We start from the raw sequence: 16,058 nt of genomic DNA, 5'->3' as shown, positions 1-16,058 counted from the left end.
CACTTGTAAACCCTTGCTGTCTGTTGTAAAAGAGTAGCCTATGTGGCGACAGCGGGTTTCCTCTAAAAACATCTGTGTGGTCCTTAACCATATGTCTGACGCCATATAACCGTAAATAAAATGTGTTGAGTGCGTCGTTAAATAAAACACTTCTTTCTGTCGAGTACTCGAGTCCAATATTTTGGACTCGTAAGAGGCCCTATAGTCTTCCATAAAGTGACTATTTAAAAGATCACTTGCTGCTATTCGGAAGGGGTAGCCTACTAGTGTGCCTATATGACATCAGACAATTTCCTTGGTCTCTACATTTTGGAAACGGCCATTTGTTAAACACCAAAATAGTCACAGTTTAAAACATTATGCTGAGGTGTCGTTAAATGTTTCTTTCCTTCTAATATAATAAAACGAAGAACAATTCATTCGTGCATTACCGTCAGATTACTGCAAAATGCTTGTTGGTAGTACTAAACCAAATAACTTCCGGCTGGGTCAAAGTTCGAGGTGCACCGAGCTTTTCATAGAGACGTGAACACCAAAAGTCCTTTTGACAGAGAAGTGAACACCACAAGTCCTGTGATTGATGATAACTGTGTTGGTTGCAGAGATGGGGTAATCGTAATCAGTAATCGTAATTGATTGTAATCGATTACATGTTTTCATGTAATCGCAATCGTAATCGATTACATTGTTTGAGAATGTCATGTAATCGCAATCGTAATCGATTACATTGCTAATGTAATCGTAATCAGCGATTACGTCCATGATTACTCATAATTATTTACTAAACTTAAATGTGTTTAGCATCAACTCCAGTAACAGTGCCTATAGTTAGAAGCAGTACTGGTCAGTCAGTAGAACTGATCTCCCATTGTCTACTACTCTCATAGTAGAACTATTATTTGCCTTGAGAAACAGGGGATCATAACGTCTGGATTATCAAATGAATGTTACCCAAGGGATGAAGACACACATTCACATAATGGTATCTATCGTGTTTATGTTTACTATAAAACCACTTGAATGAATACAGTGTTCTAGCTAGTAATATATAAAAGGGCGCTGCACCATGCCCCAGTTTTGTGTCCTAATTCATTGCCGTAAAAAAAAGAAGAATATATATATATATACTCTTCAAAAAAAGAAACGCAAAAGTGTACAAATGGGTTATAACTCCGATTTTATGTTTCCTACCGGTTCATGCTTTGTGAATATAAGGTCATTGCATGTCCCAAACACATTCCCACGGTTACATTCGATAAAACGCAGCTACTGTACAATAAAGTTCCAAAATGTGAATATTCGCAAAAACGCAGCCACGTGCAAACCATGTCACCACTGCACGTGCGTTGTCTGCACGTGCAACATGAACACCGACAGTATAAAAGTGCAGGGTGTTCGCTTGCCTGGCCTCTGTATCTGGCCGACAGTTGACAATCCAGGACATGCCACGTCTCAGTGAACCGCAGAGAAACAATGCCATCGGCCGACTAGACGCAGGCGAATCCAGAACGGCCGTTGCCAGGGCATTCCATGTGTCCCCAAGCACCATCTCCAGACTGTGGGACTGTTACCAGCAACATGGATCAACACGTGACCTCCCTAGATCCGGTCGACCACGGGTCACTACCCCCGGGCAGGACCGCTACATCCGGGTACGCCACTTCGGGAACGATTGACTACTGCCACCTCCACAGCCGCAGCAATACCAGGTTTGCGCAGGATATCCGACCAGACCGTACGGAACCGCCTACGTGAGGTAGGAATTCGTGCCAGACGTCCAGTTCGAGGTGTCATCTTAACACCACAACACCGTCGACTCCGACTGCAGTGGTGCCAGATTCATCGACAATGGCCTCAACTGCGATGGAGACAGGTGTGGTTGAGTGACGAGTCCCGATTTCTGCTCCGACGTCATGATGGAAGATGTCGCGTGTATAGGCGTCGTGGTGAACGTTATGCGGCAAACTGCGTGCAGGAAGTGGACCGATTCGGCGGGGGTAGTGTCATGGTGTGGGCAGCCATCTCACACACTGGCAGAACTAACCTGGTCCACGTGCAGGGCAACCTGAATGCAGAGGGCTACATTGACCAGATCCTCCGGTCACACATCGTTCCAGTTATGGCCAACGCCAACGCAGTGTTCCAACATGACAACGCCAGGCCTCACACAGCACGTCTCACAACGGCTTTCCTACAGAACAACAACATTAATGTCCTTCCTTGGCCATCGATATCACCGGATTTGAACCCAATTGAGCATCTATGGGACGAGTTGGACCGACGCCTCCGACAGCGACAACCACAGCCCCAGACCCTGCCCGAGCTGGCAGCAGCCTTGCAGGCCGAGTGGGCCACCATCCCCCGGGACGTCATCCGTACTCTGGTTGCTTCAATGGGCAGGCGGTGCCAGGCAGTTGTCAACACACGCGGAGGCCACACCCGGTATTGACTCCAGATGACCTTGACCTTGGTGGTGTGTCCTATCACTTACTCACAATGGACTAGAGTGAATTGTGAACAATCCTGCAACATTTGGTAATTATCGGACTCACCATTCAATAATTAAATCAATTCTCCAAATGTTACGACAATGTGGTTTTGCGTTTCTTCTTTTGAAGAGTATATATATATATATATATATATATATATATAATTTGTTTTTATAATAAAACACTTGCGTTCCTCTGAATGCATATACAGCGTTATCACGGTTCTGAATTCAACTAAGAAACGCTTGACAATATCTCGTTTTGTCACATGTGTGAAAGTCCACCAATGGTACCGTGGCAAACTTTCTTTTTTCTTAGTGGTTACGACTGCAGACGGGCAGCCAGCCAGTCGTATCACGCTTGATTCCATGGCAGTCATCCTCGCCCTGTCGCAGACACAACCACAAATAACGTAACTAATTAAGCAAACACCCAGTTGAAAAGAATATATATATATATATATATTTGTTTTTATAATAAAACACTTGCGTTCCTCTGAATGCATATACAGTGTTATCACGGTTATGAATTCAACTAAGAAACGCTTCAATCTAATTAAAATTAGCTCCACTATTACATGTGGATCTAAAGACAGCCAGTTGGAGCTCATTTCCACCAATCAAAACCTTACTTGCACAATCCTGCCAGTGATTTAAAACTAACAACACTGCGTAGTCCCCAATGTCCAGGTAACATTTAGTCTGTAAATAATAATTTAAATATTGACCAATCACACTTCGCCTTTTATAACGTTATTTGGGAGCATACAAATTCTAAAAATATCGGGCGAGTCTCTTTTAGTGGCCGCAGTACAGCGAACCATACAAATACGTACGGGGTGGGTTATCAGTCTTCAATTTTAATTTAAAAATTATTTATTTATTTATAAAAAAAAAACAAAAAAAACTAATCAGTCTTCAGTTTTACATTACAAATTATTTATTTTATCAAATAAAACGTTTTAAGGCATTCGTAATTCACACGTTATTTTTAAATCACTGGCAGGATTGTGAAAGTAAGGTTTTGATTGGTGGACATGTCTTTAGATCCACATGTAATAGTGGATCTAATTTTAATTAGATTGGAAACGCTTGACAATATCTCGTTTTGTTACATGTGTGAAAGTCCACCAATGGTACCGTGGCAAACTTTCTTTTCTTTTCTTAGTGGTTACGACTGCAGACGGGCAGCCAGCCAGTCGTATCAAGCTTGATTCCAAGGGCAGTCATCCTCACTCTGTCGCAGACACAACCACAAATAACGTAACTAATTAAGAAAACACCCAGTTGAAAGTAGTCTATCACGATAAACCTTGGTTTATTTTCCTTTAAAATAGCTGAAAATATTAATACGTCTAATAAAAATTCCCGAAAGCTGATTTTAATAGATGTTTTACCAAACGCTGCGCTTCCAATGATACCAAAATAAACACACCCAGACCAAGATACTTTCAATGAATGAAATCGGTATGGTTGTAAAATAAAGTGCACAACTTCATGGGGGTAACATCATTTCATTATTTGTGTAGATTTGTGGAAATGTAATCATGATTGTAATCATGATTGCGAGACAATGTATTCGTAATCGTAATCGATTACTTTTGTCAAGTAATCGCCCCATCTCTGGTTGGTTGTAAAAAAACATCCATTTTTTTAAAAAAAAATTTTAAATAGCCTTGCGCTTTAAACATGTATGGGGTACCTGTGAACAAAAGTACTCGGAATTTTGTGCGAAACTAGGGTAGTCATAGACGCTACCCGTTATCTCAGAAATGAGCAGTTTGACCCCCAGTTTTATCTGATTCACTTTAAGGGTGAGGGGTGGTAGTATTTATATCGGTGGCATTTATGTCGATTGATACGCTGCAGGTAGGAGTTTTAGCCACATATGTTACTATTGTCGTCTATGGGATTTGATTTGGTAGTATACATCCTGTTTTTAGTGTTTTAACGAAAGTGGGATCTAGTTCAGTCGCTAAAACGATCGTCTGAGAACCCTAGGACATAGGATCGAACCCCCTCGGTGGACACATCAGCTAATTGGGTTCTTTCCATCCCAACCAATGCCCCACGGCTGGTATATCAAAAGCCGTGGTATGTGCTGACGCTGCCTTTGTTAAAGTCCATATAAAAGATTCCTTGCTGCTAATGGAAAAGGTATCAGTTTTTTCGAAGACTATTAGCCCGAGTACTCTGACCGTACGAGAGCTTGACGGACATTTGGACGGTTTTAAGGGCTACTAACCGTCCAAATGTCCGTCTAGCTCTCTAACAGTCAGAGTACTCGGGCTACTAACCGTCCAAATGTCCGTCTAGCTCTCTAACAGTCAGATTACTCGGGCTACTAACCGTCCAAATGTCCGTCTAGCTCTTTAACAGTCAGAGTACTCGGGCTACTAACCGTCCAAATGTCCGTCTAGCTCTCTAACAGTCAGAGTACTCGGGCTAAAAGACTATGTGTCAGAATTACCAAATGTTAGACATCCAGTAGCCGCTTACCACAGTGGCGAATCCTTTTTTTTTTTTTTGGGGGGGGGGGGGGTGGCAAGACGGAATGCCAAAGGAACTTTGGGGGAGGTGTGCTTGCACTTACATTCGAGGTTAATCTTGATGAACTAGTGTGGAGGGGGATCGTACATTTAAAAAAAAATAATATATAATTATAACTGTCGCAAAATTTAGGGCGTCCCCGGGTCCCTCCCCCCACCCACTGATTCGCCTTAAGAGTAATTAATAGTTCAAAAAACTCTCGTTAGACAAAAACAAACTACATACACGGTTATAAACTACATGTATGCAACATATAGTGCACATTAAGTCAGTATACTACCACACTTTCTATGTCCGTTCAGACTATACATGGTACGTGCCAGCGTATTCAGTCGCTACCAGCCTAGTCCAACGTTTTCTAGTTCCGATTTTAGACTACTATCAGAGGAGGATCTAGGGGTGGGGGCCTAAATTTTGCGACAGTTATAACTTTATTATATATTTTCATTTTTTTTACGATCCCCCTCCAAACATCCCCCAAAGTTCCTTTGGCATTCCGCCTCATGTCATTAGGGTCCCCCTAAATGGATTTTCTGGATCCGCCACTGACTATTACGCTCAAAATAAAACTGGATACTTGGACATTAACTGATAAAATAAACTGCTCACAGATTCACCTGGTTTAAAGTGTTTAATAACACTTGGATGTGTGGTGTTATGTGACCTTCAATGACGTTGTCAGGAACAAGGAACTCAGTCTGTTGAGGGTTTTTTAAACAGATATTTGAATAAAATTCCTCTTCTTGTACGCAAAAATGTCAAAGCAAACCATTATTTCAATTTACCCTCCCCCACCCCCCAAATATTTTTTTAATAATAATAATAATAAATAAATAAATAAAAAATAATAATTTAAAAAAATAAAATAATAATAAATAAATAAATAACAAAAATATATAAATTAAAAAAAAGGATAATAAATAGCCCTTAAAAAAAAAAACCCAACCTAACCACACACTTATTAATGTGGAATATTGTTATATTTGTTTAATTTTAACACCACTGTGGGATATTGTTTTTCTAATCCTAGACTCAGACTACCAACTGCCAGTAGAAAGTTGGCCAATTCGACGGTTATGTTGTAATTCCCCCAACTTGGTATCAGGTACTCACTTGGGAGCATGTATTGTACAAACATCAGAAAAAACTCTCTGGATCTGCTACTATCTTGTTAACCACTTAAAGAGCTACCAAACTCCAAAGAAAAGAAGAAATGTTGAATAAAAATCCAAAGCTGAACAACCAGACAAGCATTTTATTGATTGTAACCTCAATTTTAGTAGTTCTAATCTGAGTTTTAGTAATTGTAATCTCATTATCTGTGTTTTGTGTGTGCACATTTATGTGTGTTTTTATACGAGTGAATGTGTGTGCATGTGTAATGTCGTACATCAAAAATAATTCATAACCCTTGTGAAACATGTCCTTCTAGGGACTCCTCAAGGACACCAGATTAACAATTCATGAATCCGCTCTCCTTACCTCCCTCCAAAATAAGGAAATGTTTAAAAATTCATTTATCCCCCTTCCTACCTCTCTCCAAAATAAAGAAATGTGTTTACAAATGCATTTATCCCCCCTTCCTACCTCTCTCCGAAATAAAGAAATTTGTTTAAAAATGCATTTATCCCCTCTTCCTACCCCTCTTCAAAATAAAGAAATGTGTTTAAAAATTCATTTATCCCTCGCTTCCTATTTCTCCGAAATAAAGAAATGTGTTTAACAATTCATTTATCCCCCTTTCTACCTCTCTCCAAAATAAAGAAATGTGTTTAAAAATTCATTTATCTCCCCTTCCTACTGCTCTCCAAAATAAAGAAATGTGTTATCTTATTGGTGACAAGTAATACAGCGACTCCATTTTGGCAACCACTAGTTTAGTGATATCAACAAATGTATGAAATGGATGATTAGTAAAATTCATGTTTCAACTATACAGTATACTACATCAATAATAATAAATAGAATAGTGCATGTATGTATATTAATACAAAAACATGTCTAATAACAGGTTCACAGTCTGCAAACAATAAATATACTAATATAGTACATGTTAAAGTCTTGAAAAATAAATACACACACACAGCTTCTCATAGAAAAATTGTCCTTTTCCCATTGGTCAGTAGGAGGTTCCTTATAAGCCATCATCACTGTCCGATTGGTCACTTGGAGGTTTAATAAAAAAATTTTTTTTTAAAACCTGGTGTGCCTCAATGGTGTGGTGGTTTAAGCCATCAGGCATAAGGCTGGTGGGTACTGGGTTCACCTCTGCACACCAGTTCGTACCCAGACTGAGTTTGACGACTCAGTGGGTAAGTGTAAGGCCACTACATCAACTCTCTCTCTCTCTCTCACGAACAAACTAACCACTAACCACTGCCCGTGCTAATAAAACCTTTAGAGTCCAGACTCGATCTCTAATGACATCGTATGCATACAATTTGTATGGCGTTGTCATGGCATTCACATCTCAGACTCTTATTAGAATATCGAGTTTACACTCTAAAAGTTTTATAAGCACCAGGCCTGGTGTGTGTATGTGTATGTGTGTGTGTGCCCAGGACAGCATGCTTTAAACCTTAATTGGTTATAAGCACGAAATTAATAACCATAAATAAATGAAATGAAATGAATGAAAGAACTGGTCGTGAATTCACCCCTGCTTCACCTTAAAACATGTTGGGCAGAATTCACCAAGCCTGTTTTAGACTTACACACATGTAACTACATACATGTACAATTGCTTAAACAGGCTACGTAAATTCGGCCCATTATTGTCATTAACCCATTGATGGACGGACCGAAAACATGTGGACACATCTGAAAATCTCAACAACAAAACCAATAAGTAGACAGAGTCCAAAGGAGTTTTTTTTTTAACAAGGCTGAGAATACTGTCTGGTACTTCATCCATTGGAAGACTGCCGCTCTCCGTGACAATACATCTTGATTCTTCCCACTACGCGAGCCAGTGTGTATGAGGAACTCTGGGTAGTCCAGGTTTAAGAACATATCCTCTTTGATAGATTAATAAAATAAAATAATTTCACTATAATTATTTCTAAATGACAAATTCCGATGGGATAAGTGCTTGTTAACAAACGGAACAGCTAAAACTAATTAGCACTATGTCTAAGTTGTACTGCAGTTCTTGTGTGGACATACAGAGATGTATCCTTTTTTTTTGACAATTCAACCTTGACCTTCAGTAACCAAGACTAGACGACTTTTGACTTTCTGCATCCAAGACTGGACATAGTGGCCCTCATCTTAGGTAAAACCCTAGACTTTTGACCAAATGTTATGAACATTCTTTCATGTTAGTTTGACCTTGACCTTCAGCATGCAAACACTGGTCAGCAATGACCTTCGGTTATCAAGCCTAGACCTTCTGCAATTGATACTGTTTAAAGGAGTCATGGACATCCTTCAGAAGACAGATACACTTGACTGTCATAGACTGTTTCAACTAGTCATAACTATCCTCTTCAGCCAGATTTAAGTCGACCTTCAGTAACTATGACTACGCAGGCCAGCCTGGACTTAAAAGAGTAAGACTGTCTTGAAGTAATTATCATCTTTGGATCGATGGTCATGATTTTCAGTATTCAAAACCTGGTGCATAAATATCTTCTCTTTTTGTTTCTCTCTTTATTTATTAAGGCAGCTTTGATGTTCAGTATCCATTTGATGTTCAGTATCCATTTGATGTTCATGTTCAGTATCCATTTGATGTTCAGTATCCAAGACTGTTTGAACTGAAGTCATAAATGTCTTCCTTCTGAAGGTTGGTTTTAACTTTCCGCTGTGGGGGGTCAGCGAGCCGAATCATTTCATCACCAAGATCATCATCATCCGGCTCAAAATCATCTTCATAATGACTGAAAAATAAACACAAACAATATTTACAATTAAAATAAGTTTTTAAACGATCTTAATGAAAACACAAATCATAAATATATATTGATGGGATTTGAACTTACTGAACCAGTTGAGAGTTGTTGTTTTGAAAAGCAAGTAATCGTGAAGCAGGTAAAATATACTGAACAACATAAGAAAAGCAAATGTTTTAATATACCGTAAATCCTCAAATAGGAGCCTAGGACAAATAAAACTAATTACTGTAAAACAGATCATGCTCAATATAAAAATATTTAAACTATAATGACCAGAAAAACACAGATAACAGATTCATGACAATATCTGTATAGTCCATTCCACAGAAATCGCCTTTTTTCATACTATGTAATTTACTACAAGTTATTTATTTCCAAGCAGATTGATTTGTAAATTGCACAGACAAATTGTATTTCTTTGTTATTTCCAAAACACTTTTACTTTTTTCTTACTTCAAACTAAACTGAAATTATTTACAATAAACATTTTAATAGAATGGTGGGACAGACTATAGATATATTTGTTATTCACCTGGTTCAACATAACTGAGTCAACAATAATCATACGAAGCACACATGTAATAAAAAGTGTGATGACGTAATTTTGGGAAACGATGTCATAACATGTTGTTTTCTCCAGTCCTAGTTCAGACTTTGCATGTGAAATATAACGTCATTTCGTCAACTCCTAGTTGTGGCTGAAACATTTTGAGACAGTCCTTGTTATTCATAAAAAAAATAGCAATAATAATATGGATAATAAAGAAATTATTACACTTGCATGTGTGTCGTACTGATTTTACGAAACTCGTGTCGGGATTCATGTAGTACTCTCGCTTTCGCTCAGGTAATACAAAAATCCTGACACTAGTTTCGTAAAATCACTACGATACACAAGCTCGTATAATAATCTCTATGTATTACCTCATGCATATACTAAATGACTTCCGATCGGTTAATGTTACGTCACGTTACATTTCTTGTGAGATCATACTGCACTGCTCTGTGGTTTTGCGAAACAATAAATCATGATATTGCACTAATTTTGGTGTAAAACGTGAAATCCCCTTAGCTTTGACCAATTAGCACTATCGGTTTCCTCAACCAGAATTCGGAAATTGATTACGTCTTACAGATGACGTTGTTTGTGTTTCATGTATAACATCATCAGTGCAATATCCTTATGCTTACTAGATTGCATGGTGCTTCAGCTACTTGTAAATAGGCCCAGTTTGCGTATTTATATTGTATTAAATCATTGAAGTAATAAAAAAATAATGGTACAGTGATGAGACCAATATGATGTTTTATCCTACAACTTACACATGATATCCATGTCATAATTTAGTTTATTAACCCAGTTAATAATGGTATGCAAATTTGCAAGGTCTCTAAGTAATGTGCTGCTGTGGATGGGTCATTTGCTTACAAGCCAACAAGACCTGTGTACCTGTGCGTAACATTTTCAAAGATTTATTTAAAATGCGTGACGTCAGACTAATTTATGCTAATCGTGATGACAACATATTACCGATGGCGGCGACTTTAGTAAGTACTGTGATCTACTACAAATTTAATTAAAATGTTATTTTAGAAGTGTTACAGAATAAATAGAATTCGCTACTCATGTTTTTAATATGTAAAATATCAACCTCGACAAATACTGATTAAAGCCAATGACAATGCCAAAAAGGTTAACATGCACATTCAAAGCAAGCTGTTGTAGCGCACGCCTGTCCTGGGAACAAGTACCAGCCTCGGCCGGTTCCAGCAACAGACCCTAGTTTTTAAACACTAAGGTACATGTTTCACTATTAGAGTCATTTATGATCAATGAAATCAAACATTGCTTATATTTTACTGTTTAGATTATTCATTTCCATACCACCGAAGTGTTTCTGGTTATCCTGGTGTCTCTAATACCACAAAATGCATTTTTCATATTTTTAAAAACGCACGTGTGTCTGAGAACTAACAGTTATGGAGTCGCATTTTATTTTATTTTATGGGTATTTCAACATCACAGACTCTTGTTTCACTCTGTTGTATACAAATTTGTTACAGGTTTGTAAATTAACCAAACTTAGTGTCCATTTTTACGGGTTGAAACTAGAGTGTAGGTGAAAAATATACCTTAGTGTTTTAAAACTAGGGTATGTCCCAGTTGATATTTTCCATATTAAAAAATACGTGTGACGAATTCTCTATTTATGAAGTACAAAATATAAATATCAACCTCAGCCTTGGGTCAATATTATTTCTTTGAACCAGTATCCATAAAAACATCATAGCCATCTCATCACAGTACTATAATTGTTTAATATGTGATCAAATCGTAATAACTAAATGTTTTAAATCATTTTGTTAGGTAGCACTTACACGTAATTAAAAATAAAAGCATATAAATAAAACATAAATGTTTACACTGTAAGATTTAAATATCTGTACAATTTTTCAGAAACATTTAGAATAAAGATTTAACAGTTAACATTTTTGAACCTCTATATTAGAATTGGATTTAAATATGACCAGTATTGATTTAAAAGATTACATTATTTTCCAGTAATATTTTGAATTTACGCCCCCACCCAGCAATATAGAAAATTGAAACAAATACAATATATCAATACATATTATGGTGGAGGTATTTTTGTTATGGGTTTGTTTTTTTCCCAATCTGATTAAAATTAGCTCTACTGGTCTACCAGTAGATCTAACAGTATTGCGTGGACTCCGATGTCCAGATGACATTTCATCTATAAATAACAATTTAAATATCGACCAATTATACGTCGCCATTTATAGCGTTATTTGGGAGCATACAAATTCTAAAAATATCGGGCGAGACTATTTATGCAATAGGTGAACTTGTTGGTCTATGTCAACATAATCCCGAATGTTTTCAAATTCTTTTCAAATCACTGGATGATTTTGCAAGTAAGGTTTTGATTGGTCGAATGAAAGGTCAACTGGACATGAGCTCCAACGGGGTGCTGTTAGATCCACAGGTAATAGTAATAAACCAGTGAAGTTAATTTTAATTAGATTGTTTTTTTTTTCTTTTTCTCCTTTTTTTTTTTTTGGGGGGGGGGGGGGGGGGGGGGGGGGGGGGGGGGTGGGGGGGGGGGGGGGGGGGGGGGGGGGGGGGTTCAATACTGACATTTAAATCTTTGGTCTTAAACTAATTAATTAAATATTTATTATATTTTTATAGTTATATTTTCAGTAACATTTACAATGAAGTTTAAAATATTCCAATCCACAAAAATCAAATTGACATTTAAATGTTAAAATTATTTTTGAGCCATTTTTTAAAATTCTGATTTAAAGAGTATCTGAAGATAATGACAAAAAGGTTTCAAGAGATACACACACAACACAGTTGCAGGAAAAAGTATCTAAAAATTAACAAAAACTGGAGATAATACAAAAATATATAAACAAGAAAAATTAAAATGCAGTAAAAAATATTAAATTCTACTCAAGAGAAACATTCAAGTTTGAACAAAACTACAAACTGATGAATAAGAGAAAAAAACAAAAAGTAAACTGATCATACCTTTGTGAAAACGGCCAGTACCAGCTGCATGCAGGCAACAGTGAAAATATAAATACATCATTGGGACTACCTAACGAAGCTCTACTCATGTATGTTTATAGTATTTTATACGACTCCATCATATGCGGTCATGTAGGATAGAAAAAGTACACCTGAGGTGGTGAAAACTTCCACCTGGGACGAGGCTTGCCAAGTCCCAAGGTAAAAGTTTTAACCACTAAGGGTGTACTTTTTTTTTAATCCCACATGACGGCATATGATGAAATGTTTTTCTCTCATCCATTCAGTACATAAACCATTATTTTACACGAACAAAGAAGGCTGAAAAAGTAACTTCTTTTTTTGGACCATTTTATTATAAATAAACTACACTATCATATTTGCCGTGTCTGGTAACAAGATAGTTTTTATAATGAAGGTCTTGGTAACAAAATATCAATTTAAAATTGTTGTCTGATGACCTGACGTCATGATCTCTTATTAATATGATGTCATATTACCAACGACGTCATATTAAGCACAAGCACATGATATCCCATGTGGGATAGAAATTTCTTACATGACATTCTTTCATGGAATAACTCTGTCCCATTTTCCTGAGGATGAGAGAAATCAGCTATACATATGACATAGCTGTTTTGGCCCAGTTTCTATCAAATATATAAGTTTGTCTCCTCTACAACAACGTAGCCCTGTTTTTATAAAATATATAATTTTCCCATACATAACAATAAAGCCCTGTTTCTAACAAATATATAAGTTTGTCTCCTCTATAACAACTTAGCCCTGTGTTTATCAANGTAGCCCTGGTTTTTATATATAATTTTCCCATACATAACAATAAAGCCATTTCTAACAAATATGTAAATTTGTCTCCTCTATAACAACGTAGCCCTATTTTTATCAAATATATCATTTTCCCATACATAACAATATAGCCCTGCTTCTATCAAATATAAGTTTGTTCTCGAAGTAAAAATAAAGTTTGTTTTGTTTAACGACACCACTAGAGCACATTGATATATTAATCATTGGCTACTGGATGTCAAACATCTGGTAATTCTGACACATAGTCATCAGAGGAAACCCACTACATTTTCTTGATACAGCAAGGGATCTTTAAAATGCACTTTCCCTCTGACAGGAAAGCACATACCACGGCCTTTGACCAGTTCTGGTGCACTGGTTGGAATGAGAAAACCCCCAATCAGTTGAATGGATCCACTGAGATGGTTCAATCCTGCAACTCATGCACCTCAAGAGAGTGCTCAACTGACTAAATTTACTCTTTTTTTTATTTCAAAATTAGGGCCCATATTTGCGAAGTAATCTTATCCTACGAAATCGTAAAACCATCTTAAGCTATGACGTCACTATGGTGTGTGCTATTGTGACATCACAGCCTGCAATGGTTTTACGATTTCGTAGTGCTGAGATGGCTTTGCAAAGCTAGCTATTGGTGAGCAAAACATTTTGAAATCGAGTTATTTTATTTTAAAAATTAATTATTACATGAAATTATTTCGCCAAATTAAAATAAAACTTGCTAGCTATTTTGAAAATTCTTAATTGGCAAATTTGGCGAGTGCCAGAGCTAGCCATGTTTGAAAATATGGGCCTTGACCTTTAAATTCATTCTCTCTTTCTTTCTTTCATTCATTCATTTCTTCCTTCTTTTCTCTCTTAAACCTTTTCTGTATTTACTTCCAGCTTCATTGTTACTGTAACCCCATATATTACAGAATTCTTTCTGTTTTCATGTTTATTTTTACTGTTGTAATATACCATATGTTAAAGTCTGTTTTGTTTAACGACACCACTAGAGCAACCTGATTTATTAATCATCGGTTACTGGATGTCAAACATTTAGTAATTGTAACATACAGTCTTACAGAAATCCTGCTAAATTTTGTTTTCATTAGTAGCCAGGGGTCTTTTATATGCATCATCCCACAGACAGGATAGCACATACCACAGCCTTTGATACACCAGTAACGGGAAATAGCCCAATGGTCCACAAACGAGCAAGCGTTTTACTAGTGGGCTACATCCCACCCCCAATAACTGTAACGATGTTCTGATAACAACAGCTACGTTCTCTGGTCCACCAATAACCGTAAGGATATTCTAATAGTCCACCAATAACCGTAAGGATGTTCTAATAGCAATAGCTACGTTCTCTGGTCCACCAGTAACCGTAAGGATGTTCTAATAACAACAGCTACGTTCTCTGGTCCACCAGTAACCGTAAGGATGTTCTAATAACAACAGCTACGTTCTCTGGTCCACCAGTAACCGTAAGGATGTTCTAATAACAACAGCTACGTTCTCTGGTCCACCAGTAACCGTAAGGATGTTCTAATAACAACAGCTACGTTCTCTGGTCCACCAGTAACCGTAAGGGAGCTGTTCTAACAGTAACAAGGAGTTCTAATAACAACAGGTACGTTCTCTGGTCCACCAGTAACCGTAAGGATGTTCTAACAACAACAGCTACGTTCTCTGGTCCACCAGTAACCGTAAGGATGTTCTAATAACAACAGCTACGTTCTCTGGTCCACCAGTAACCGTAAGGATGTTCTAACAACAACAGCTACGTTCACTGGTCCACCAGTAACCGTAAGGATGTTCTAATAACAACAGGTACGTTCTCTGGTCCACCAGTAACCGTAAGGATGTTCTAACAACAACAGCTACGTTCACTGGTCCACCAATAACCGTAAGGATGTTCTAACAACAACAGCTACGTTCTCTGGTCCACCAATAACCGTAAGGATGTTCTAATAACAACAGGTACGTTCTCTGGTCCACCAGTAACCGTAAGGATGTTCTAACAACAACAGCTACGTTCACTGGTCCACCAATAACCGTAAGGATGTTCTAATAACAACAGCTACGTTCTCTGGTCCACCAATAACTGTAGGGATGTTCTAATAAAAATAGCTACATTCTCTGGTCCACCAATAACCGTAAGGATGTTCTAATAACAACAGGTACGTTCTCTGGTCCACCAGTAACCGTAAGGATGTTCTAACAACAACAGCTACGTTCACTGGTCCACCAATAACCGTAAGGATGTTCTAATAACAACAGCTACGTTCTCTGGTCCACCAATAACTGTAGGGATGTTCTAATAAAAATAGCTACGTTCTCTGGTCCACCAATAACCGTAAGGATGTTCTAATAACAATTGCTACATTCTCTAGTGAAAGGACACATGGAACACACAACAGTTTGTTTGGGGGGAGGGGTTATCTGCTTACATTTCCTCCAACTCATTGGCTCCTTCCTCGGCCACAAGAATTTCATATTCCTCCGCTGCATACTTTTCCCAATCCGACAACTCAGTTCCTGCCGAATCTGGATCCTGAAAAATATACGAATAAGAATAAGAATATGTTTACTTGGAAGAAAATATTTTATTTAACGACGCACTCAACACATTTTATTTACGGTTATATGGTGTCAGACATATGGTTACGGATGACACAGATATTCAGAGAGGAAACCTGCAGTCGCCACTTCATGGGCTACTCTTTTTTTTAATTAGCAGCAAAGGATCTTT

General features: G+C 37.6%; 1 protein-coding gene across 3 annotated transcripts in view; it reads right to left on the bottom strand.

Moving 5' to 3' along the window:
• Positions 1–6,279: 6,279 nt before the first annotated feature.
• Positions 6,280–16,058, bottom strand: part of LOC121372446 (serine/threonine-protein phosphatase 2A regulatory subunit B'' subunit beta-like) — a 49,305-nt gene continuing 39,526 nt past the window's right edge. For 2 of the 3 annotated variants that reach the window (XM_041498772.1, XM_041498756.1), the window contains 3 exons: positions 15,757–15,860; positions 12,494–12,517; positions 6,280–8,919 (listed from right to left, as the gene is read on the bottom strand). In XM_041498772.1, the coding sequence (XP_041354706.1) occupies positions 8,775–8,919; positions 12,494–12,517; positions 15,757–15,860 (273 nt within the window). In that variant the 3' untranslated portion in view covers positions 6,280–8,774. The remainder of the gene's footprint in view (positions 8,920–12,493; positions 12,518–15,756; positions 15,861–16,058) is intronic. The other variant, XM_041498763.1, reaches the window with a different exon arrangement.

This window comes from Gigantopelta aegis, chromosome 1 (assembly GCF_016097555.1).
Source record: "Gigantopelta aegis isolate Gae_Host chromosome 1, Gae_host_genome, whole genome shotgun sequence".
Taxonomy (NCBI): Eukaryota; Metazoa; Mollusca; class Gastropoda; order Neomphalida; family Peltospiridae; genus Gigantopelta; species Gigantopelta aegis.
The sequence above is the reverse complement of the archived record's forward strand: the minus strand, read 5'-3'. Positions and strand labels throughout refer to the sequence as shown.